Source organism: Alnus glutinosa, chromosome 14, assembly GCF_958979055.1.
Source record: "Alnus glutinosa chromosome 14, dhAlnGlut1.1, whole genome shotgun sequence".
In the NCBI taxonomy this organism is placed as follows: domain Eukaryota; kingdom Viridiplantae; phylum Streptophyta; class Magnoliopsida; order Fagales; family Betulaceae; genus Alnus; species Alnus glutinosa.
Genome location: NC_084899.1, coordinates 6,154,891 through 6,177,608, shown reverse-complemented (window position 1 = coordinate 6,177,608; position 22,718 = coordinate 6,154,891). Strand labels below are relative to the sequence as shown.

General features: G+C 36.5%; 3 protein-coding genes across 7 annotated transcripts; 1 reads left to right on the top strand and 2 right to left on the bottom strand.

Moving 5' to 3' along the window:
- The first annotated feature begins 1,809 nt into the window (after nt 1-1,809).
- Nucleotides 1,810-8,040, top strand: LOC133857896 (uncharacterized). 2 transcript variants are annotated; one of them, XM_062293271.1, is made up of 10 exons: nt 1,810-1,945; nt 3,277-3,369; nt 3,580-3,694; nt 4,962-4,998; nt 5,217-5,286; nt 5,513-5,617; nt 6,570-6,720; nt 6,816-6,898; nt 7,530-7,623; nt 7,714-8,040. In XM_062293271.1, exons 2-10 carry the CDS (start codon nt 3,339-3,341, stop codon nt 7,799-7,801), a joined length of 774 nt encoding a protein of 257 aa, XP_062149255.1. In that variant the 5' UTR covers nt 1,810-1,945; nt 3,277-3,338; the 3' UTR covers nt 7,802-8,040. The 2 variants fall into 2 exon arrangements, with proteins under 2 accessions (XP_062149255.1, XP_062149256.1); XM_062293272.1 differs by lacking the exon at nt 1,810-1,945 and adding an exon at nt 2,869-2,916.
- Nucleotides 8,041-8,826: 786 nt separating this feature from the next.
- On the bottom strand, nt 8,827-13,808 carry LOC133858098 (deSI-like protein At4g17486). 2 transcript variants are annotated; one of them, XM_062293542.1, is made up of 4 exons: nt 13,418-13,808; nt 10,021-10,308; nt 9,407-9,487; nt 8,827-9,252 (listed from the first exon to the last, which is right to left on the bottom strand). In XM_062293542.1, the coding sequence occupies exons 1-4, from the start codon at nt 13,569-13,571 to the stop codon at nt 9,119-9,121; spliced, it is 657 nt and encodes a 218-aa protein (XP_062149526.1). In that variant the 5' UTR covers nt 13,572-13,808; the 3' UTR covers nt 8,827-9,118. The 2 variants fall into 2 exon arrangements, with proteins under 2 accessions (XP_062149526.1, XP_062149525.1); XM_062293541.1 differs by having other exon boundaries at nt 8,827-9,255; nt 13,418-13,803.
- Nucleotides 13,809-14,958: 1,150 nt separating this feature from the next.
- Nucleotides 14,959-19,766, bottom strand: LOC133857111 (uncharacterized). Of its 3 annotated transcripts, none has more exons than XM_062292241.1 (4): nt 19,630-19,766; nt 17,214-18,178; nt 15,403-16,530; nt 14,959-15,285 (listed from the first exon to the last, which is right to left on the bottom strand). In XM_062292241.1, exon 3 carries the CDS (start codon nt 16,459-16,461, stop codon nt 15,445-15,447), a length of 1,017 nt encoding a protein of 338 aa, XP_062148225.1. In that variant the 5' UTR covers nt 16,462-16,530; nt 17,214-18,178; nt 19,630-19,766; the 3' UTR covers nt 14,959-15,285; nt 15,403-15,444. The 3 variants fall into 3 exon arrangements, with proteins under 3 accessions (XP_062148225.1, XP_062148227.1, XP_062148226.1); XM_062292243.1 differs by having other exon boundaries at nt 15,434-16,530; XM_062292242.1 differs by lacking the exon at nt 17,214-18,178 and having other exon boundaries at nt 19,630-19,765.
- Nucleotides 19,767-22,718: the final 2,952 nt, after the last annotated feature.

Genomic DNA, 22,718 nt, shown 5'->3' with positions numbered 1-22,718 from the left:
CTCTTATGTGTGCATGCATAAAATCCAAAACTTGGGTTTCTTTATGCTATTGTGTGAAAATATTCAAAAAGGTGAAGAGTGATAACTACTAGTGAAAAGGTAATGTTTTTGCACATGCATGACTAACTCATTTTGGATCCTGCAATTAGGATTAGGTTTGGAGTCTAAAACCCTAAAAACTACATTAAACTCATGAAAAAATAAAAACATTACACCTAATTTCAGTCTATTCACGAAGGCGCAGGGACAAGCTAGGATCCTCTATATTTTAAATGAATATCAGGATTTAAAGTTGACACATCTAACGGTGTACATAATTTCACATAATTTATTTTTTTTTTTTAAAAAAAAAACGTACCAACATAGATTTCATATGTACCGTTAAATTGATGAACTTTAAATCTTAACTATAAAATAGATATTATCAATTTCATTTTAAATGGAGATAATCCTATTCCTCCTGACATGTAATGTTTAATTCTGTCCAACCCAATTGCTATCATGGAAATACTTAATTAACACTAATCAAGTTATCTTGTAATTACAAGCCACTTCAAAATGTTCCTCCCTACAACATTCTATAGCCTCATCAGAAATATATGGTGGAAGCTGATTCATAATTCATTGAGTTGGAAACATGTAATATATAACATATCCACTAAATCCTGAATCCACCCATAGAAGCAATAATGAGAAAGGGTGAGGAGGAGGGAGGTGGGTTGAAATATTGAATAGCCAATTCAAGCTTATTCTTAAAGCTCTGCAAATAAAAAATAGAACCAATCAAAGTGATGATTAATCTGATCTTTAATAATCGAGACATGTTAGAAACCTATTCATTGCTATATTACAAAGTAGGGCCTCAACTAGTCAACTTAAGAGCTTCAATATGGTCTTCTTCTTTTTTCTGTTCTTTTTTTAATTATTATTTTGAAATTTTTGACAGAATTTAACGGAATATTCTAACAAAGGTTTAAAATTGAAAAAAAAATTAAAAAATTGATATACTAAATTGACATTTTTTAAAATTTGAATATTTAATTGCAAAAATGATGAAAAATTAGAAATTATACATAATGTTTTTCATTTGTTTTATTTTTTTTACCAAAAAAGTAAAAGTATCAGTAATTAACCCAACACATAAAATATCTTAAACTAATTTCATTTTTATGTCATATAATAATGAAAACAGAAAATACCATTTAAAAACTTTTATCAAAACCAACATATCATTGACTAGAAGAAAGGTAAACAAATAAATTCACTTAAAAAAAATTGGACAAGACTAGAATAACGTTATAATTTTCTGTAACTTTCAGCTCTTTAAGTAATTCACCCCCTTTTTTTTCTTTCAATATATATTTTTTTTTTTTTCTGAGCTTGGTCTTGAATTTGCCAAATTTTGAATAGGTCCACTCCTATATGATTAATAATATATATACTTATCTATATATATATATACAATAAAAAAAAAAAAAAAAAAAAAAAAAAAAGAAAGAAAGAAAGAAAGAAAGAAAGAAAAAGGGGACGGGACCAGCCTAGCTAAAAACTGGGAGGGGGGGACCGGCTTCCAGCTTCCAGCCTCCTCGCAATTGGGATTGTCTTGCGTATAAAACATTGAGGCCGAAATTTTGTCTCCTCAAAGTAATATTCAGCACGTGGCAGACACATTTGTATTGTCGAATCCCATCTAAATGCTTGCATCAAAAAGTTCCAAGGGATTTGAATCGACGGTCCAAAATTGTCGCAGACGTATGAGTTTTTATCACACTGCACTTTGTCCCCGGTGGCAATCGGCAATCCCAGTAGGCCATCCGTGCAGTCACGACAACAGGTCAACTACAAATAAGAAACGACAGAACATACACAAAATGATATATATATATCGACGACAGTAGGGGGAGAGAGAGAGAGAGTGTGCCTCGGAGCCTCCGCAGCGATTGAGGTTGGTGTTAGTTGCTCAAACCCTAGAAACCCATTGATGTTTTAGCTGTTTAATTTGTTTCCATTTCTGTCTCTTGTAATTCTATATGTGCAATCTCGTGTTTGTGTTTGTGTGTGTGGTCAGTGTGGAGTTACTAGGAGTTGAATTTTGGTTTACCGAGTATTGGCTATAATTTGGTTTATTATCATTTCATGTTATTTGAAATTTTGGATTTGTAGTTGTGTTTATCATGTTAATCAATATTTCTTGTATTTATTGATGATTTCTTGTCAAGTTAAACAATTCCCTGATTCATCACCCATGGGTTAAGCTGTCTCGGCACTCGGCAGGCTTGCCAATCTCCGGGAACTTTTTCATAGTGGCTCCATTGCAGGCCTCATATTTACTTACTTGTTCAACATGATGCCGAAGATACCTTTTTTAGGAAATTGACTAATGCTCACTTGTAGTATATTTTCATGATATGTAGATGCTGCTTGGTTAGCAATTTGAAGTAATTTATTTTTATTGCTTTTCAAGCTATCATCAAAGCAAATTTCGCTTTAAAATCCATATCAGAGGTTTTGAAATGCTAACCATATGGTGCCTACATGTTTAGTGTTACAATTCAGTAATGGGTAAATTAAATAAATGAGCCTTACATGTCTGCATAAGCAAAATGCTATGGAAATTATTTTTTATTTTCTAGAAAATTGATGTGCCTCCAAGCGTCCAGATGCAAGTTTGTTATTTGTATGTGTGCTAATTACAGTATCGTGAATAACACAACGTTACAGTGTAAATAAACCAAAAGGGTAGAAAAAAATAAGGGAGAATAGATGGTTGACTGGAACTAGTAACTTATGTTTTATTCAAATTAGTATCTTTTTTTGGTTCTGGATATAATTTATTCTGGGTTTCATTTTTTGTTTTCAGATCTATTTATGTGCTTACCAGCTCACATGGTTTAAAACCACCTAAATATTAAACAAGTGAGAAGTATTTTCTTTAAAATATTTAATGATGTTCATTTGGGTTTTCATCATAGGATGATCCTTAAGATATCAACTTAGGGTATTCTGAATATATTTTTCTTTTTTTCTTTTTATTGGTAAGTTATGCACGTACCTATTGAATCTACGACCTCACCGTCCACTTTGACCTTAAAGAGGAAGCAACATTTGAGCCAGAACTCATTGGCTGGGTATTCTGGATAGTGAGTCACCTAGTCTTAGTAGAGGCCCTAGGTCACTGTAGCCACCAGGTGGGCACACAAGTGATTGTTTGTTAAGAACACTATACATCATTGTATTCAGATGGCAAATGAGAACTTCCGTGTTTCTATTGTGCAGGATCTGTGCTCTTCTCAATTGCTATTGGTCGTTTGGTTAGTGCAGTTTTCTGGGGGGCTAAGATGAGCTTCACTGGTCCTTCAGTGGGTTCTGGTTAGTTTATTTCCCTTGCTCTGTCTTGCTTTAGTCTGATAAAGATGATGTTAATAGTTAGTGTACTTTTGTTAGACTCATATGTGCCCTTTGATTGTTTTTTGGCTGAATATATCTGGGTTTTCTTTGTGTGGAGGAGTGCATTGACTATACAGAGTTTCTTTTCGTTTTATTTCTTCTCTTTGCTTTTTATGGCAATTTTTACTTCAGGTGGTCGAACTGCTAGAAGGGTATTTGAGTTTGGAAGAACCTATGTGGTAAGACCTAAAGGTAGACACCAAGCCACTGTAGTTTGGCTGCATGGCCTTGGTGATAATGGCTCAAGGTAATACCTTATTTCCCATTGCTTTGTCTAGTTGATGTTTAAACTGTTGTTCCTAGTATTGGGATATAGGTGGTTTTCCACTTTTATTGGATTGTGTTGTATTTTTCTTTTTCTAGTTTCGTCCTGGTTGGTCAGAGAAAAAGAGAGGAATCACTAAGTTCCGAATATTTCTTTCCCATGATTTGCATCTGCACTTAACTAGAGATTTATAATTCAGTTTTTAATCTTTAGAATTTAAATTGTTAAAACAAGAATCACATTTGTATGTGTATGTGTGTGTGTCGTTGTATATAACAATTTCTAATTCTAAACTTTTCTTATCTTCTCAACAACCCCCCCCACCCCCAACACCAAAAAAAGAACAAGATTTTAATACAATTATTGCTTATTTCCTGATTTATAATCACATGGTCATTAATGCTTGCTAATGGTTTTGGCAGAGCAGGATTGGTTATAGCTTTTAAGTACAGATTTTGGACTGTGTCTAAACGTCTGTCCGTATTTTTTTTCCCCTTAGAAAGAGGTTAGGTTCTAGAACTTTCATTTCCTCCCATAAATTTATTTTGTTTGACTAGATAGCTATTTTGTTATAAGGAAAAGAAAATCATGGCCAAAATATCTGACTTGTTGACCTCCAGTCTTTTAAGTACTGTGAGTCTCTCTGTTTATCTATATATTATCTGCAGTCAAATTCATCTTATAATTGCTATATGTAGGGGTCGTGGCAGCATTATGAATTGGTAGAATCATAGAATACCATTCCCCCCCCCCCCCCCCCCCCCCCCCCCAAAAAAAAAGTATGGCATTGTTAACATCAGTTCTTAAACAGAGGGTGGTTTGACATGTGTTTGTGTTTGTGTGTGTGTGTGTGTGTGTACGCATTGGCTGTGTCTGCTGCAATAGGCTGATAGATCTACACAATTTAAGCTGCGTTTTCAAGATTCCAAAATGTGTTATGTTAGTTTGAGGTAACTTCAGCTGTATTCACAATACTGGTTTCCAATTTCAATAGATGTTATTTTGTCCAGCTTTAAAGCCTAATGCAAAGTTTCCATTTCACTTGGAACTGAATCAGCCCATTGTGTTTGTGTTTCTGTTATAGCTTTTGCTTGAGTAAAGTTATGTTTTCTTAGCCCTCATTTAAGATAAGCACTTTAAAATTTAATACATCTGACTGGGAGTACCTACATTGGAATTTCCATTTCTGGTTCAATAGTGGTCTAATTTTTCATATATGTTTTGCTCTTCTTTTTGTTTTTTTCCACAGCTGGTCCCAGCTATTGGAGAGCCTTCCTCTTCCAAATGTAAGGACAAGTAAATTTATTTATCAGGAACACTTGCAACTTTTTATTTTTAAACGAGAGTTGCAAAAAAAAAAAAAAAAAAAGGACTATTTAGGCTCTCACAACCTAATAAAATTTTAAATTTATTTATCAGGAACACTTGTAATTTTTCATAAGTGATTGAAGGATGAATTTTGTTTCAGTAAACTTTCGTGTAATATTTTGGTTATAATCTGCAGATCAAATGGATATGCCCTACTGCTCCTACCCAGCCAATTACTGTTTTTGGTGGCTTTCCTTCCACTGCTTGTAAGTTTACTTGCTTTGAAAAACCTGATTATATTTGTTTCATTTTACATCTTCATAATATCTGTTTGCTACAATATCTAGAGGTTGTACAAAGGATTTCATAAGTAGAAGGAAAAACTTGGAGTAGATATTTTCCATGAAGGAAGGAGGTGAAAGTGCTCTTTGGTGGGACCTGGAGTTTACTCTTATTGATACTAATCTGAAGTGCTAATATGATGTAAATCAGGGTTTGATGTTGGAGACCTGTCAGAAGATGCTCCTGATGATTTGGAGGGTTTGGATGCTGCAGCAGCACATGTTGCAAATTTGTTGTCAACAGAGCCCACTGACAGTAAGGTTTCCTCTAGCAGCTTTGTAGTATTTGTGATGACGCTGTAATTTTGGTAGTACCTTTACTGGTTGAAAAGCTTTCATGAATATTACAATTGATTGCTGGAAGTCTCGAGCATTAGAATCATGCAACGGCTAGTCTAACTCTTACTAGTTTCCTTTCTCTGTCATTTCTAGATGTCACTTACGTTTTCCTTTATTTATGTTTTCTTGATGATCGCATGGAGCAGAAGAGCTTAAATGTTGCTGGTCTTTACAGAACTTGTAAACACAGTGTGTTTTAGATAATAATAGTTTTTAATGGATTCTTTTCTATGGGCTAATCGGAAAGGGTTCTTGTTATCTAGAGTAAAGTCTGTGCTAGACTGTCACACAAAATAATATTGTGTATTTTTTTCCGCCTTCATTTATGTTAATTTGATTGCTTTATTTAAAATGGTTTTAGTACACCTTTCAGCTATGTCTATTTTCTGAGTCAAGCTAGTTCTGTTTTTGTACATGATATATGTACAAGCATTGTGTTTACGGGGTTATCATTTTTTGAATTTCACAATATGCTGGAAGGTTACTGGGATATCCTATGGATACGAATTTTTCCGTTGTTGAAAACAAAGAACTCATGCATATTAAATTGTTTCGTTGTGCACGTATGACTTGAAAAGAGCACATTTTATTTCTCAGGGACTAAAGAAGGTATGAAATTCCTTATCATGCCATTCTTAATTTAAATAATTATATTTAAGTTTTCTTATGTCATTGACAGTGATGACTGCATTTTGTAAGCTGCCAATCTTCTTAGAAACTAATTTATACTTTAGATAGCTATGAGAAACAAATTGGATGGATTTATTACCCATTAGATGTCCTATTGCAACCTTGGTTTTTTAATTTTGGGAACTGCGACTTATTTTTGTTTCGTAATTTTGATAGCGTTCTATGTATAACTTTTACAGTTAAACTTGGCCTTGGAGGCTTCAGTATGGGTGCAGCTACTGCCCTATACTCTGCATCCTGCTTCACTCAAGGAAAATATGGGAACGGCAATCCATACCCAGCCAAATTAAGCGCAGTTGTTGGCTTGAGTGGCTGGCTTCCTTGTTCAAAGTTTGCATCAACAATCTGTCTTAGTCATCAATTTCGCATCGTTTCTTTTTGCAATTAAGTTTGATACCCATGGTTATGAGTTACACTCTTTCCAGGACCTTGGCTAACAAGTTACAAGGGGTGGACGAAGCTGCAAGGCGTGCTGCATCCTTGCCCATTTTGCTCTGTCATGGCAAAGGTATATTATTTTTTTATCATATTCAAACGTTTGGGTTTCATTTGCATTTATAGGGTTCTTCATATACTAGGAGCTGAAATGATGCAGAACCATTTCGATTGGGATATGAATTGGATTTAGATGGTTGTCTTCTTTCAACCAATCAATAGTTCCTCCAGGCTTGCTCGCTAGACAAGCTGAGATTAGCTAGGTTCAAAACTTAGTAGCCAGAAAAGTCGTGCCTGACTGCCTTTTTACTTGATTAGGCTTAGGGGTCTATTCCAGCAAAGCAAAGCCAAATAACTTCTAAATATTCTTTTTCTGTTAAAACAGTTTATAAAAACTATTTTTTAATTTTGAAACATGCCCAATATTTGAGTGGAAATAAGTTGCTCATACTTTGGGGCACACTAACCGTATTGGTGTAGCTCAATATTTACAAATTCTTGGCTACCGAGACTACTAAAATTTAACTAAACTAGAAACTTCATATGCTAGAATGCTCATCATCAATACCATAGATGTCATGTTAGTGGTAGTTCCAACCTTTGCATTGCTGAAGTATTTGCCATAGTTTATGCACTGACATGGCAGCTATTATGATTTTAAGCTATAGCAATTTGTGAAATGATGCAGATATGGTTTGTTTCAGGTGATGATGTGGTTCCTTATAAATTTGGTGATAAATCCTCACGGGCCCTGAGTTCAAGTGGATTTCAGGACGTGACATTCAAAAGCTATAATGGGTATGTAGTTGGAGATTCCTGGCAGCAGAAGCAATTGTTGATTTTCATAAATAGGGAGCAATCTTACGAATGTTTCGTTTGAATATGCAGGCTTGGCCACTACACAATCCCTGAAGAAATGGATGAAATCTGTGGTTGGCTAACTTCAAAGTTGGAGCTTGAGGGGGGCTCTTCATAAGATGTAATTTGTAAATCTTGAGTAACGGCAAGCGAGCAAGAAGACAAGAGGGAACATTTGTCTGCAGTTCTAAGCAACAAAGTGAGTTGCTAAAAGTGGTTTGGGGTGTGATATACACATTACTTTGTCATTGGTCTCTGGTATTTAATATTATTATTTTGGTGGGTTGGCACCTAGATAAACCATACATGTGAAATGGCATTTATTTGGGTTATTATCAAGCTGTTTGGAATTTATTATTTTGGCATTCCATCAGCAACTGTTGATTTGGCCGCATTTCTATTTTCTGATATGCTGACTTACCTAGTAATTTATATCTAATATATTTATAAATATAATATCTCTACGAAACCCCAGTAAAAGTAAAAGTAAGCTTTGTGAAGCTCAATAATGGGCTGAAAATTCTTGATAAAGGTAAGCATCAATGAGAAGAGTGACGGGTCGTTCTCCATTCAACTCTCTAAACCCTAAAGACCTGTCTCCTATTGAAGAAGCACAACTCTCTATACTCTAAAGACCGGTCTCCTATGAGAGCTATGCTTTCGGGCGGAGGTACCTTAGAAGTAAGGATTGCAATTTGTGTTAGAATATTAGGTTCGAGTCTTGTCGAAATATGAATATAAGATTATTTAAATCAATTTTAATACGACTCATTAATTAAACGGATTAAATCTTTTAATTTTATATTAAATTTGTATCGGATTCGTAGATCATGTAAAAAATTGCTTATCATTAAGTCACTTGTCGGGTTTAGGTCGTGTCGAAGCAAATCAACTATAACCCGACCCATTTAATTAAACGAATCACTCTTCTAACTCTAATCTTTTAATTTCGTGTTAAGTTTACGAGTCATAACATTAAAATTACTAATTTTAATGTTAAGCAGGAAAGAGACTGTTGCGGAGAGAAAAAAATCATAGGACTAAATTTATTTTTTTTTCCAAAAAAAAAAAACACAAAAACACACTTTTGCTTAGAACAGTTTCCAGCACTCATTTTCCAAACCAAGAAAGAGGCTCACCAAATTGCTTCAAGAAATTGGAAGTAGACAGCCATCTTATAGTTCCAAACTCGTGGTACATTACAGAATATTCAGATAGAGACGCAATTTCCACTTACAAAAAGGACCGTACAAAACCCTCGTTCACAAATATGACCAATTACAACAACCTAAATTCTACTCGTAAACAAATGAAATGAACATCAAAAACAATAGTGGTTGAATGAGGGAAAAAAATGAGAAAAAAAAAATAAAAAATACAGCAAATCGAAACAATGGTTTCAGAAGTGGACGATTCTTTTCCCCTGTTCAAAATATCACTTGTGTACCTCTTTAACAAAAGCCACGTCACCGCTTACAGCCAATGGAGACAGCAGGCTCTTCTCGTGATCATCATCGATTTCTGTTGAATCACGGGCAGTCGCGGTTGATAGAGATTCCGTACCATCTTCTTCTGAAAGCAACAACCCAAAAAAGATAAAAAGAAGTTTGCAAATGTCAATAGCAAAGGAAACACGTGAATTATATATAATATATGGAGTAGATGCAGAGTCAAACAAAACCGTAGTCCATAGAGATGAAAGATTCAAAAAGAGACTGCTCACCTGAACAGTCGTGGTATTCAGGCAGCTGTTTGACAGTAGATACTTGGAGGCTTTCAGGAAGCAGACAACTACATAGAGAACCTGAAATTTTAACAAAAAGGTTCACTTATAAAGCTTCTGACTATGTTATAAGAATAACCATTCAGTGCTAATGCTACTTCTTTCACATTCCAGGAAAAGGAGAGATCAAAGAACATGGTAAAGACAAACTACGACCAACCCAATGAATAAAACTGATGAATAACAACCTAACAAATAATTCTGAAGTCCCTACACACATTACTAATTACATTTATTTCAAACTAAGTCAATTCAAATGATGTGGGTTAAAAAGTTACTCTTCATTTTTTTAGGGACACCTAAGTGCTTAGTTCCCTCAAGAAAGTTTTATATGGAAATCTTATTTTCTATAACGATCCTTAGCTGCAGGGCCAACAAGCCTTGTGCGGACATGAGGCTCAATTTTTATTTTATTTTTCAAACTTATAACGGCACCAATGAAGCTGATTGCAACTATTCTGGTCCATCACCCAGAAAGAAACGGAGAGAGAGGTGGATTCATGAAATAATGGAAAGAAGAAATGGAAGATTGGTCAACATAAAATTCTTCGTACCTACTCGGGCAAGCCGATTCACCCACCCCGGGACATGTTTTCCTGTCAATCTCCACGAGATGTCATCTGTAAAATGGTTGCAATTCTTGGAAATGAGGTGATAGGTATCCCCATGATACTCAGAAGCTGCATTCTCAATAAATGTCCGGAATTCAGATGGGCGCATAGTTATGCGCCCCAATGAGATGGAACATCGGTAAACAAAACCCGGGCAACTCCTTGGTTCCACTTCAAAAACTCCACTTGCTGGGAAGTCATGAGCTCCAAATCCATACTCCTTACCATGGACTGTTCGTACACATTGACACAGAGAGTGTAGTTCATTAGATTTAGAAGGAATAACAACAGTAACAACAAATCTATAATGAAGAAAATTGCAAGGAAAATTCTCATCAATACTTCACAAGTCTTTCAAAACAGAAGATTGATAATCTTGCATTGATTTGTATAAAACTAGTCTTTAAAACACTGGTATCAACGTATTTAAAAAGAAACATAAGCTAGAAAGTTTTGTTTTAATTTAACAGACTTCATACATGGAACTCAAATTAAACAAATTGAATCCTGTACATTCAAAATGACAGTTCTTTCATAACTCAAACATATAAAAGAGACCTAGAATGCTTACTCTATCCAGTTGGTTATAAACTTGTTCCCCAAACTATCACTCCATTTTCAATCTCTCCTTTAAACTTTAAATTTCTGCAATCGATCCCCTCATTCGAAGAATTTGTTTCAATTTCTGCCTCCATCAAAATCAGGCATAAATTTGGGTGGAAAACTCATGTACCGTGCACGTGCTTCCTTTCTATGTGCAATAACTACAATGCCCTTCATGGTTTTGATTAGGTTCAGGGCTGTGGCAAACTATAACCTCATCCCCAATGCCATCATCACCTCTAACCTTCACTTAGACGAGAGAGAGAGAGAGGGAGAGAGAAATGAATATCTTTTACAGTGTGTCCACATAGGGCTTTAACAATAAAGAAATTGAATTTCTTTTACCGCATATACACATAAGGCTGTAATAATAATGCTTTATTCTGCCTAGTGCCACAGCATGTCTGGATACCATCCCAAATGATGGCATGGCCTGATGGTACATCACCATCTGGTATTGTACAGTCAACAGTCTACCCATCCAACAGCTAACATTTGTCTCTCATTATCCTATCCTGCAAATCCATCAACAGAGAAGGAGCCTCGCCCAAAAACTCATCCGCATGATCACCATTTCCAATCCCAAATGGAATCGGCTATACTTCTCCTCATTGTAACAAATGTGCACCTGACTGCTTGAGATCATCCAATCTGGGAATCAATGGGCAACGTGTTGTCGGAGGAAAATGGCTCCGGCTCTGACAGGAGTGAGCAATGCGGGAGCAATAGCTTGAATGCTAACATCACAGAAAGTCAGAGAGTTGCAGTAGCTTCTTATATCAGCATCTTCACGTTGAGGGCGGTACTTTGAGCTTAATGACATCACCTCCCCATCCAGTCACTGGAAATTTCAGTAGCCTAAGAAACTGGAAACCTGTCTGTACTGTAGTTTATTTGTCTCTAAATTTTGAGGCTAAATTGAGACCTCGAGTGAGATTTGTGCTTAATGTTTGGTTTGTTTGACTAAATTTAGTCGTGCTACTTAAGCTTTGGTTGTCTATATTTTGTTTGCGGAGATGATGTGACTTCAATTATTTTTGTATTTTGTTTTTCTTTGAGACCAAGTTTTCCTCTAGTTTCTCTGCTACAAAACAGGGGAATGTACTGTTTAGTGAAGTTGAGATCTTAGTCTATGTATTTTAGAAAGATTTTCTGTCTTTTGAAAGAACATAGGATGAGTTTTCCAACAATGTGAGGCAATGGAGGTTGGAGGATGAGATGTGGCGCAGGACGTATGGGGGCAGAGGTGTCGGTGTATGAAGATGCCGTTCAGATCATCTCAAGAGAAAAAAGGGATGAATCTGTGGGGGCAAAGAAGGTGAAGTACTTAGATACAGGAAAAGGGTTATTTATTCACTTCATATAGCAGGAAGCACAACCAACCCATGGTTTTTCTTTTTTCTTTTTTCATTCAAATTAAAGCCTAATTTTGAAGGAAGAAGACACGAAAACAAATTCTTCAAATTAGGAGGTCAATTGCAAAAATGTGAAGTTCAAAAAGGGGGTTACAAATACAGTATATTTTTGGGGACGGGGAGGAGTTTAATTTACCCAAAAGGAAAAAACACTCACCCATCCTATGTAGGCAGTTAGACAAAAGGATTACAATGTCTGCATTCTAGATTTCGGTCAATGTAAATATGGAGGAAGATTGAACAATCACCCAAGATAACTGGCTTCCAGAAAGTGCCCTAAAAATATAAAATGGTTTCAACTGAACTGTACAAGGATGCCAGTAACGTGTAGGAAGATAATTTATGTAGCAAAAGATGAAAGGAGGTCCAGAGCATTTGCATCCAGAAATAACACTCTAGGAACCAAATGAATGCACATATTCATGAACTATTCAGACAACTTAACAATGTCTTCTTCTTCTTCAAATTCTTAGAGTTGAGTAAAAATTTGAGTCCTTTTGGGGCAAATTAATTTTTTACTAATCTGCGGGACTTTTAATTTTCAGAACTAAATAACCCCTTGTCTTCCTACCAAAAGCCATTTTCGCTAAAAATAAAGTATAATATTTCACGTTTTCTTTGAGGTGTTTCACTGACTTTTACATTTAAAGGCACAAGCCTCAGGCAAGACCAGTTATGACAGGTGGGCCTCTGGCAACACAAGTCCTTACCTACACCAACTACCAAATTACGACGCCCACGTATATATATACCACAAAACTGAAGTAGTTAACAATGGCATTCAAAAAGCACTTAGCATCACATTCAAGCATGAGCTCAGTGCCATTTGTAAATGACTAAATCATAAGTTTTTATCGGCCAATAACCACTACATCATAAACAAACGAAAAGCATGTTAATCAAGCATGCTAAAACTTGCGTACAACTCATTTCAAACCAAATGTTGCACATAGCACCCACGATTTCCGGATCAAATGTACACCAATAAATTCAATTCCAAAAATAAAAATATTTAAACTTAAATTAAAAGGACCATTGGAGTAAAGATTTTGATCAAACCCACAAATCCCATCTCCTGTCTTTTCTATGCAAACATGCAAATATATTGTCCACAAAGCATTATGCAAGAAGGGGGGAAAAAAGAAAAAGACAAAACAAGAACCAAATAAATTGCATAATAAACAGAGAAAAAAGAAGAAGAAAAAAAAAAACCACCCAAGAAAACCCAAATACAACAAATTAAAGCAACTCCCAAATCACCAAAACATTCCAGAAAGCAGAAAGACAAAGAATCCACAAAATCAGATACTTCTGTGACCAACCTTCAATACCGGAATGAAAGATCCCAAAACCGAACCAAACCGTGTAATTGTTAAGTGGGGTAAGATCATACACGTTCAGCACCACCTGGGTTTCGAAGTTCTTGTCCTTCCCATTGCCTTCAGAGACCGAGTTCGAGGTCGTTTCTGGCTCCATTTCCACAACACTCTAACAATCCAAAATAAAAACCCCAAAAACCACGAACAGAAAAAAAATCTTTATTTTTCCTTCTCAGTGCGTCGGGGAGAGAGAGAGATGTGAACCTCAGAGATCCACCTCCGGCCACAGAGGAAAAGAGAAAAATAAAGGTTTGGACTTTAGAGGAATAAAAGCAAAATTGGAAAAGAAAAAAAAATGCTAGAGAAAAGCACACGCTGGGCCGCTGGCTGCTGGCTGCCTATGATTGTGCAGACATAATAATGATTTTATAGAGTGCTTTAATATTCGTAACTCGTCTGGCGTTATTTTGAACGATTTGCGATTTCCGCAGGTGTTTTTGAAGGAAATACGCGATATTTCTCGCAGTTTCTCGCGATATGGTTCTCACTCACTAACTAGTTACTAACGTTCTTCAATTCCAGCAAGGCAGCAAACAAACAAGCAAAGGAAAGACGATTAAAAAATAAAGTAAAATAAAATAACCCTTTTTAAGTTTCACTACTAATTAGTTAATAAATAAAGAGTGGCTTCTTAATTTGCCACCAAAATCTTTCAAATTCAGATCTTGTGGATTTAAAGTAGGGTATTAACCCGCGCCAAGAAATTGAACATAAAAGCAAAAGTTGATTAATTTGTGGTTCATTCTTTTCCAGCGGATAATAGATATTGTGTAGGAGTTTCATTATGACACCCGATTAAATCTTGTTTTATTGTATCTAACAATGTGGTAATATCATGTGGATTGTTAAATACAACCAAAAATACAAAATTTTAATCACAAAATAAATCATCTCCATTTCATTGTTCTTCAAACACAAGAATAGATTTCCGCAAGTTATTAAGTAGAATAAAATTAAAGTATCAATGGATTTGTGGAGGTTTATTATTCATGGCCAGATTCCAAATAGAGTTCAGTTTTATATTACATTCTCATTCAAATCTATTTGGATATAAGCATAAAATAAGAGTAATGCTATATATTTTGAAATGTGTTATTCTTACATCATATTACCCTACATTAATCATACACCAAAACACATTAAGTGTAACACCTATGTATATGAGACCCACATGCATGAACCCCACAATCTGCATCTTAGTATAAAATTAATGTAGGACAATGTAATGTTGAAAAATCATTTCCCATAATTTTTACCTCAATCCCACTGATGTAACAATGCCATCAGCTCTCTTAAAATACCCATTGCTATGTATACAATGAGAGTATAATATATTGCATTACTCGGACAGTTTGAGCAAATAAGATGGCATCAAAATCAAACGCAAGGCCTTTAACAGGTCCAGCTCGGAGTCCAATCAATAGTAATTTTTTGAGAATTCAAGTTTCAACTTCAAGCACCAAACACGACCAAGAGCATGAGCATGGATAACACCTGAACTGCTGCCAGATACTGCGACCTTGACAACAGCCCAAGTGGCAATTCTCTGAAAGCAACGACAATTAACAAATTTATTACAGGCTTGATAGTTCAAAGGGAAGCTTTGATATAACCGCAGCAGACATACGGAAAAATGAAAGAAAGCTGCTAAAGAAAGAAATATGATTTAATTAAAAGCTTCTCTATAAATTACAATTTGTCCACTTTTTAAATAACACCCCCGAACAACTTCAATCAATACCGTCCTACGAACAGTAGAACATATTCCGATGCACAAGTGAAAGATCTTCCAATTCTTCCCTTCTGCCTGCCTGAAGCACACAACACAGGAGTTAAGATAATTTTATTTTATTTTTAGTTGCAATATCAATAATAAGGAAATTAATTGGCAGCTGCAGGGAACAAAACTAAAGCAATGCATTTGAAACCTTGAGACAAAAACAATCAAAGAGATCCCACAAGTTGTGCAGTCATTGTTGTTCATCTGGGGTTGTCCTCCGCCGCAACCGTCGCCTCCAAGGACCTGAGCCACCATCTGAAGAGTCATTCTCCTCATCCCTGGAAGAAGATCCAGTTTCACCATCATAACTCTCCCCCCAAAGTCTGGTGGATCTCCTTCTAATGCTCAGCTGTGCTCTAGTTCTCGAGCTACCAGACCAGCTGCCACTTCTTGGACTAGAACCAGGTCGAAACACTCGAATGAGAAAGAATACAGTCAGCCAACCCCCATCATCAATGGGTAAAATGTTGTCGTCACCCCTGTCCTCTCCAAATGAAGATTGGAGTGTGCTGAGCAAGTCTCCAAGGTCCCTCTGTCGCTCCAACCTCCTCCAATTACGCTGTCGCTCTGGGTCAGCCTCCGACGGACGCACAAAGGGGTGCTCATTCCTAGCATGCTTCCTGAGATCCGTATAGGTGCCACTGAAACTACATGTCTCACAGGAACAGCTTCTTGGTTTTGCATTCATGAAACGACGAGCAGGATCCACAACAATCCAATCTTTGATATGTCCACGGCAGAGGGGGCAGAACAACTTCTGCTGCTCCTGATTCTCACAAGACCTGGGGAGTAAAGTGGGGTGCCCTTCCTCACTTATTTCTTCTTGCACCTCAGTAATTGTTGATTCTGAAGTCTCATTAGGAGACAAGCGTGTGGTTGAAAGTTGAGTGTCATCTTGGCCTGGCATTGTTGAAGAGGTTTCTGCAATTGACTTTCGGAACTGGTCAAGACAATTTGAGTGGCGATAGCTTGTGTCACACATGTATGGGCGGCATCCCTTCTCATGAGATGAACAGATTAGTAGAACCGCATTGTGAGGATGTTCCATGCAGACAGGGCACCTAGCTTCTTCCCATTCGTTTAAATTTTCCTTAGTTTCTAATGGAATTTTTGGTGAGGATCGTCTTGCATGACTAGAGCTGCATGAAAATGGAGATGCCCAGTACCTATCACGAGACACAGAACGGTCCCTTCTCTCCTTTGGCATGTTGAAATCTCTCAAAAAACCCAACAAGAATTATGACACCTCCCAAAATACAGCAGACTGATTGAAAAACTGTAAAAATATGACATCAAAATAATTAAATATACTACTTGGCACATCAAAAATGTTTAGTATCATGCAGGCATAGGTTAAAGTACCAAATAAAAATAACAACTCACTCTAAATAACACAATACAAACAACTTCACACACCAAGTACATGACAAGTTTGCAAAATTGCAGAGGTCCAAGAAATATTAATAACCAGAAAAGTACTAATAATAAGAACAAGAAAGTTTATTTATACAACAACATAGATCACAGGATGAGAGACTGCCCAAAACCTTGAAAGTATAACATTGCCTTAGGCAAGGAAAGAAAGTGTGGCGAGCAAACTTGCGTTCTAGGAATGCACTTGCATAACTTGAGTTACCTACATCCAACACGAAGGCTCTGCTGCTGAAAATGGAGTAGAGCCATAATTTGCATTGCAACATAAACATATGATGGTAGCTGAGTGCCATTCTTTCCATCAGAATGTTGGACTTAAATTTGCTCTTAATCAGTGGCATTTTTCTGAATAATGAGTCACATGACCATTTACAGAAAACTCCATTCTCCAATTTCAATCTTCTCTCTCAATTAAATCACTTCAACAACACAAGGTAGATATAACAATAAAAGGTAAGCCTCAAATAAGACTACTCAACTCAACAAGCGTTTATTTCCAACTTGAGATTGGCCAAGCAATTTTACCTTTTTAGCCATTTAAGCTCTGTCTAAATCCACATTCTTTGCTACATCATTGCCATCACCTGGATCCTCCTTGACCTTCTACCTCACTAAACCCATGGTAAACTCTTTGGGTTGTTGCAATACTGATATTTGGGAACTCTGAGGTACTATATATGAGTCTTTTTTCCAGTTCTATCTTCATTTGTAGACAAATAAATTCCTCTTGGAAAGCTTATCTGACTAAAATTTTATGGGCAAGAAACCTTCATAACTCATATATGAGCATAGTTCGCAAAGATATATGTGACAATTAAATGCACCCTTAGAGCATTCACGGTGGATTATGTAAAATTCACTTTTGGCTAGAATAGATAATGAAAGTGCCAAAAACGTCCTCCATTGGCTTATCTATTCAAAAGCTAGAATAGAATTAGCCTCCATTTGTGAACAGTGCAACTCTACATGTGGAGTTGCACTGTTCACAGATCTAGAATTATTTTACTGTTTTTTCTTTCACCTTTCTTCTTCTCTATCATGGTCTCCACGTCTCTCTCTGTGTCGTCGTTCCAGTCCACGTGCTCTAGCAATGAAGCCAAGCTCCACGTACGGCACCGTCACCTTCACCGCCACTCCATAATCCAAATGCCACGGTCGTCCCGATCACCCCACCACCATCTGATCGTCATTTCCGCTCTTAAAGACTCATTTCTTGGCATTTCAAAGCCCGGATTTGAATGGCTGGATCGTTGTTCCATGACAGAATTCGAAAATAAAGTGGACTTCTCGGGTAAATCCAAGCCGTCCTCGAGCACGAACCACCTCGACCTCCGTCCCTTCCCGTAGTTTACCCACTTGTACAGAATCCCCGCCACTCCGCCACTCACACCGCCATGCGCCTTCGAATCCCTCACTTCGGAGACCGCATCCTCGGCATCTAGTTTCACCACCGCCGAAACCCTGTCCGAATTGGTACCCACTGACGACACCTGATTCAAGAGGCTTGGTCTCATGTAACTCACATTTCTCATCGGTGCTCAAAAACCATCCAAACAAACAAACAAAAATCAATTGCACACCATCATCAACCACACTGATCAGTGCCAAAACCAGGTCATCAGTGCCAAAACCAGGTCCTACGAACAAGGAGCTCCGACTTGAGCCGGTTCAGGCAATGTAGCCGGACCCGATCGCAGCACTGTGAAACGAAACGTTTGGGCAATAACATAGAGAGAGCAAGAGTGGAAGGCAGCACTGTGCTTTTCTAGGGGTGAGTGAGCTCCATCTCTGGTTCTAGATGATTCCGGCTGGGTTTTGGTAAAGGAAATAAAAATAAAAATATTTAAATGATATAAAGTTAAGTTTAAATAATCAGATGGAGCATGCCTTTTAAAACCCGTTAGCTAAACTAGATAAAATGGATTTTTGTTAACTATTTTAGATTGAGAAATAATTAAGTCATCTTACTCTGTGCCAACAGATTGAACTAACATCCTGCACTTTGCAGCTCTCTACAGAAGAGAAGTACTAATGAGAGAGAGAGAGAGAGAGAGAGAGAGAGAGAGAGAGAGAGAGAGAGAGAGAAACCAAAACAAAGGTGGAAAAACCGCTCCCAAACATAGAGACATTGTTTTTGCAAAATACGATACTGGGCATTTGCAGAAATCCACAAACTAAACGAGTTTTTACCTTTGGAGATTAAATATTGCCATAGATCTAAATTAATTCAACCCAAAACACACATGCACAATCTAAACATCTTAAAGTTTCATAATTTGAATAAAATACATCACTATTTGCATTACAAACCCTATGCTCTCAGTCGCATAACCAGCAGAACGGTAACCTGTTTCGAATAAAAAACTTTTAACATTTTTTGTTTTTCAAATTTTTGAAACTGTTGAGATGCGTTCTTTTTTTTTTGGTTGGATTTTTGCAAGCAGAAGAAGGAGAAACTCGGCTGTAATACACAATCTAAGATGCAGACCTTGCGAAACAGCTATTTCTGCTATTAATCAAAACCACCCAATATTTCACAACAAATTGAAAAACCTGGGAAACAAAACTATATTAACAAAAAAAAAAAAACCACTATAAGCATTAAGCAAAGAATCCACTATCATTTACACAGATTGAGCTCATACAAAGCAAGAAAAACAAAATTCCAAACAAACCCATGTCCAAAAACCCATTTCACCCCACTCCCTCGGCTGAACAGCTAGTTCAAACCCCAAATTATTTTCAAAAAATCCCCAAACCCCGAAGCCCTAATCGGGACAAAGTTTAAAAACTGAATCAAACTACACCACCCTAACCACAAACAAAACCTCGATCTGTACAAACAACCACCCTCAAAATACACATCAAGAGCTCGCAGATCCGACAACAATCGTACCCGGAAAAGGATAAAAAAAAATCAGAGATCGTAAAGGGGATTTACCAGAAGTCAGAGAAGCCCGATTGAAGAATTAAATCTTCTCGGATTCTCTAGAAACAGGACTTCCTGATCCGATTCGATTCGGTGACGAACCCTAAGAGAGAGAGAGAGAGAGAGAGAGAGAGAGAGAGAGAGAGAGGGTAGGGGAGAACATGAGAAACGCTAATAGGGCCAACGTATATAAAGGTGTGAGCTGACGTGGAGTGAAGGGGTTGGCTATTTTCTTTTGAACTTTGAACGATTATTATTTCCAGTCGGCGCCGTTTTGTTCCATTTGAAGGGTGTGTATGACCATGAGATTTGCTTGGATTGGAGCGTGGTGATAACGCTCCCCCAATGGCAATGGGAAAGGGATAGCTTTTCGATTATCTTGAATATAGCTGTTGTGGGTCCTAAAATTTGCTCCAGCTCCTACTTTTCAAAATTCAACCAATTCCTCAAGTTCATTGATTTGTTATACAATTTCTCAAACATTCAATCGGTTAATTGGTTTCTAATACAATTTCTCAAACATTCTTGACTTCAGGAAATTACTGAGATATTAAGGGTTTGACCATAGTTTCAACAAGGCAAAATAACACATTCTTTCACTTCTAATCACCATCTTTCCTACCCTACCCTACCCTGGTAGCACATGACTGATTGCAGAATGATTTAGCTTGGGTGCTGTAAAAAATTTATAATGTGTGTTGTAGTTTCATTCAATGATCCAACTCTCTTTTTCATGAAAAATGAACTTTGAATTAAATTTAGACCATCGATAAAACTATAGCATATATGTTTTTTTATACCTCCTAAGCCATATTCACGGCAAGATCTCTTATAATTAGAAATTTTTTCTATAATTGCCTGTCCTTGCAATTAAGAAGCAATTGTGAGAAGTTCTCGATAGGATCCACTTATTTGAGTAGAAAGCTCACTTGTTCGATAACTTGCTTGAGCATGTGAACTCCATTATTAGGGACCTTTTTATAATTGCAAGGAATCTCTTACAATTTGAGTGAGTGAATTGTAGGAATACTGATCTATGATACTGATAGCAAACATTTATAATTAAATTCATATTCAATGAATCTAATGGATCTTTATCTTATACCTCGAATAAGAAGAAGAAGAAGAAGAAGAAAAACAATGGATTAGTTTAAAGTAACAAACCGTTGGGCAAAATTTTTTTTCAATCCAATTTATAAAATTGTTATGTCTATTTTAAGCATATGATAATCACATATTTTCCTAATAGTATTCATAGAGTCAGAAGAAATCCTATTAAAAAAGCGCGTGCGAACATGTCTCATATGCTAGAAGGCACATCCCAATTTTTATATATTGAAATGGAAGAAATTTTTCCGACTCAATTTGAAGGAAAATTCTATCCAACTTTGTTAAAGGTGACTTATAATTTCTAAAAGAATTACAAAATAGACTTGATTGTTCGTTGTTTATCTCAATTCTCACATATAAACCCAATAACTAAACATAATTGAAGTTTCCAACTATGTGATTACTTGACCTAGAGGGCTGAATAAGTCTCTTTCAAAGATCACTATATATATATATATATAAAACTAATCAAAAATATATTAAAGGATTTATCACACAATATATATATATATATATATATAGTTTAGAAGAAATTTGAAAATTTGGGGAGGCAATATTCAAATGTAATTTTGACAGTGAGCGTCCTTTCGATTTTCGAACACGCTTCAAACAAGCTGTTGAATACACTTTGAATGTTGCTCCTCGAGGGTCCATTTTTGGCTGCACATTACCACACCCTATGGAAAAGCACTTTAAGATGTCGGTCCATGCTTCTCGTCTGAGTCCACAGTTTGAATGGGAATTACATTGTTCAAATGAATATCATTGTTTTATTTTTATTTTTATTTTTATTTTTATTTCAAAAAAAAAAGAAATAAAGTCCTAAGGACTTGAGTTTTACTCCGCCGACAAATAAGAACTTCTTGAGTTATAATTTTGATAATTAAACATTTGAGTTTTTGCCTTGCACGTGTGAAATAAGGCCAACCCGTCTAATTTTTTGTTGGTCTCTTTATGGAGGACTTGTCAGTTATCAATATATCCTCGCCAAACCAATTAAAATGCGGCACATGGCAAAATAACATTTCACTTTGTCCCTACTTGCAACATGGAAGCAATGTGTCATCGTCACCGCAGCACGTAAACAACTTACGCCATGTCAACGCCTCTCTATGAGGGTGGCCATCTTCATCCCCACCCACGTCTTTGGGAGTAGACCCACCCTTCCCCTCTTTTTAATATAATATAAATGTCAATGACTTGGTCTAAGTTGCTTGTGTGTCGTAGTGATGATGACACATTGCCAAGTGTCATAGACGACAACAAGAGACATGTTCTTTTATCCATGTGTCACGTTTTAATGGGTTTGATGTGTGTATATTGACAGTTGGCAGGTCCTCCCCATTAAAAGACTAATGAAAAATTAGACAGTTTGTAGCACCCTCAAGTTTAATTAATTAGTAATTAACCCTCTTTAGTGAGTTTTGCACAGAAAAACTTGGGTATAGAATTTGTTTTGTAATCAGACAGCCAACATACACGTCACAATTATAAACTAGAAACATAAATTTCACCATAATAATCTCACAATGATATAATCATATAAGTACAAGTCATACAACGTAAACAAGCTAAGTTATCTCAAATACTGAAATAGTCTAGAAATATCTTGGAGCTAGCATAAATTGATCACCATAAAAGAGTCTATCCAAGCAGCCTATAGCATAACACAAGAAATATGAGGATGGGGGAGTCCAGCTCCCAAACATGCTCGTCTAAAAACGCCAACTCGGAGCACTGCTCCTCAATAAGGTCCATGAGCATCATTCTCGGATTTGGGTTACTCTGCACCATCTTTGAGAAAGGCTCCTCCATAAAACAAGAATATTTTACATGTGAAAAAACAGAAGCGGTAAGTTCACGACTTAGTGAGTATAATCCTTCGTTGAAACACATTCATGTAGCAAACCCTTACTAGTTTGAGACATAAGAGTAAAACCTCACATGCAGGAGTTCACAAGTCAATTTGATAAGACAGAAAATTATGTATA

Bases quoted from the DNA above. Each gene is read 5' to 3' on its own strand.
- LOC133857111 (XM_062292241.1), bottom strand. From the start codon at position 16,461: ATGCCAAAGGAGAGAAGGGACCGTTCTGTGTCTCGTGATAGGTACTGG.
- LOC133857896 (XM_062293271.1), top strand. From the start codon at position 3,339: ATGAGCTTCACTGGTCCTTCAGTGGGTTCTG. The intron at 3,370-3,579 runs GTTAGTTTATTT...TTTTTACTTCAG, and splicing joins TGGTCCTTCAGTGGGTTCTG to GTGGTCGAACTGCTAGAAGG. The intron at 3,695-4,961 runs GTAATACCTTAT...TTTTTTCCACAG, and splicing joins CTTGGTGATAATGGCTCAAG to CTGGTCCCAGCTATTGGAGA.
- LOC133858098 (XM_062293541.1), bottom strand. From the start codon at position 13,571: ATGGAGCCAGAAACGACCTCGAACTCGGTCTCTGAAGGCAATGGGAAG. The intron at 10,309-13,417 runs GTTGGTCACAGA...GTGTACGAACAG, and splicing joins CTTTCATTCCGGTATTGAAG to TCCATGGTAAGGAGTATGGA. The intron at 9,488-10,020 runs GTACGAAGAATT...TTAAAATTTCAG, and splicing joins GAATCGGCTTGCCCGAGTAG to GTTCTCTATGTAGTTGTCTG.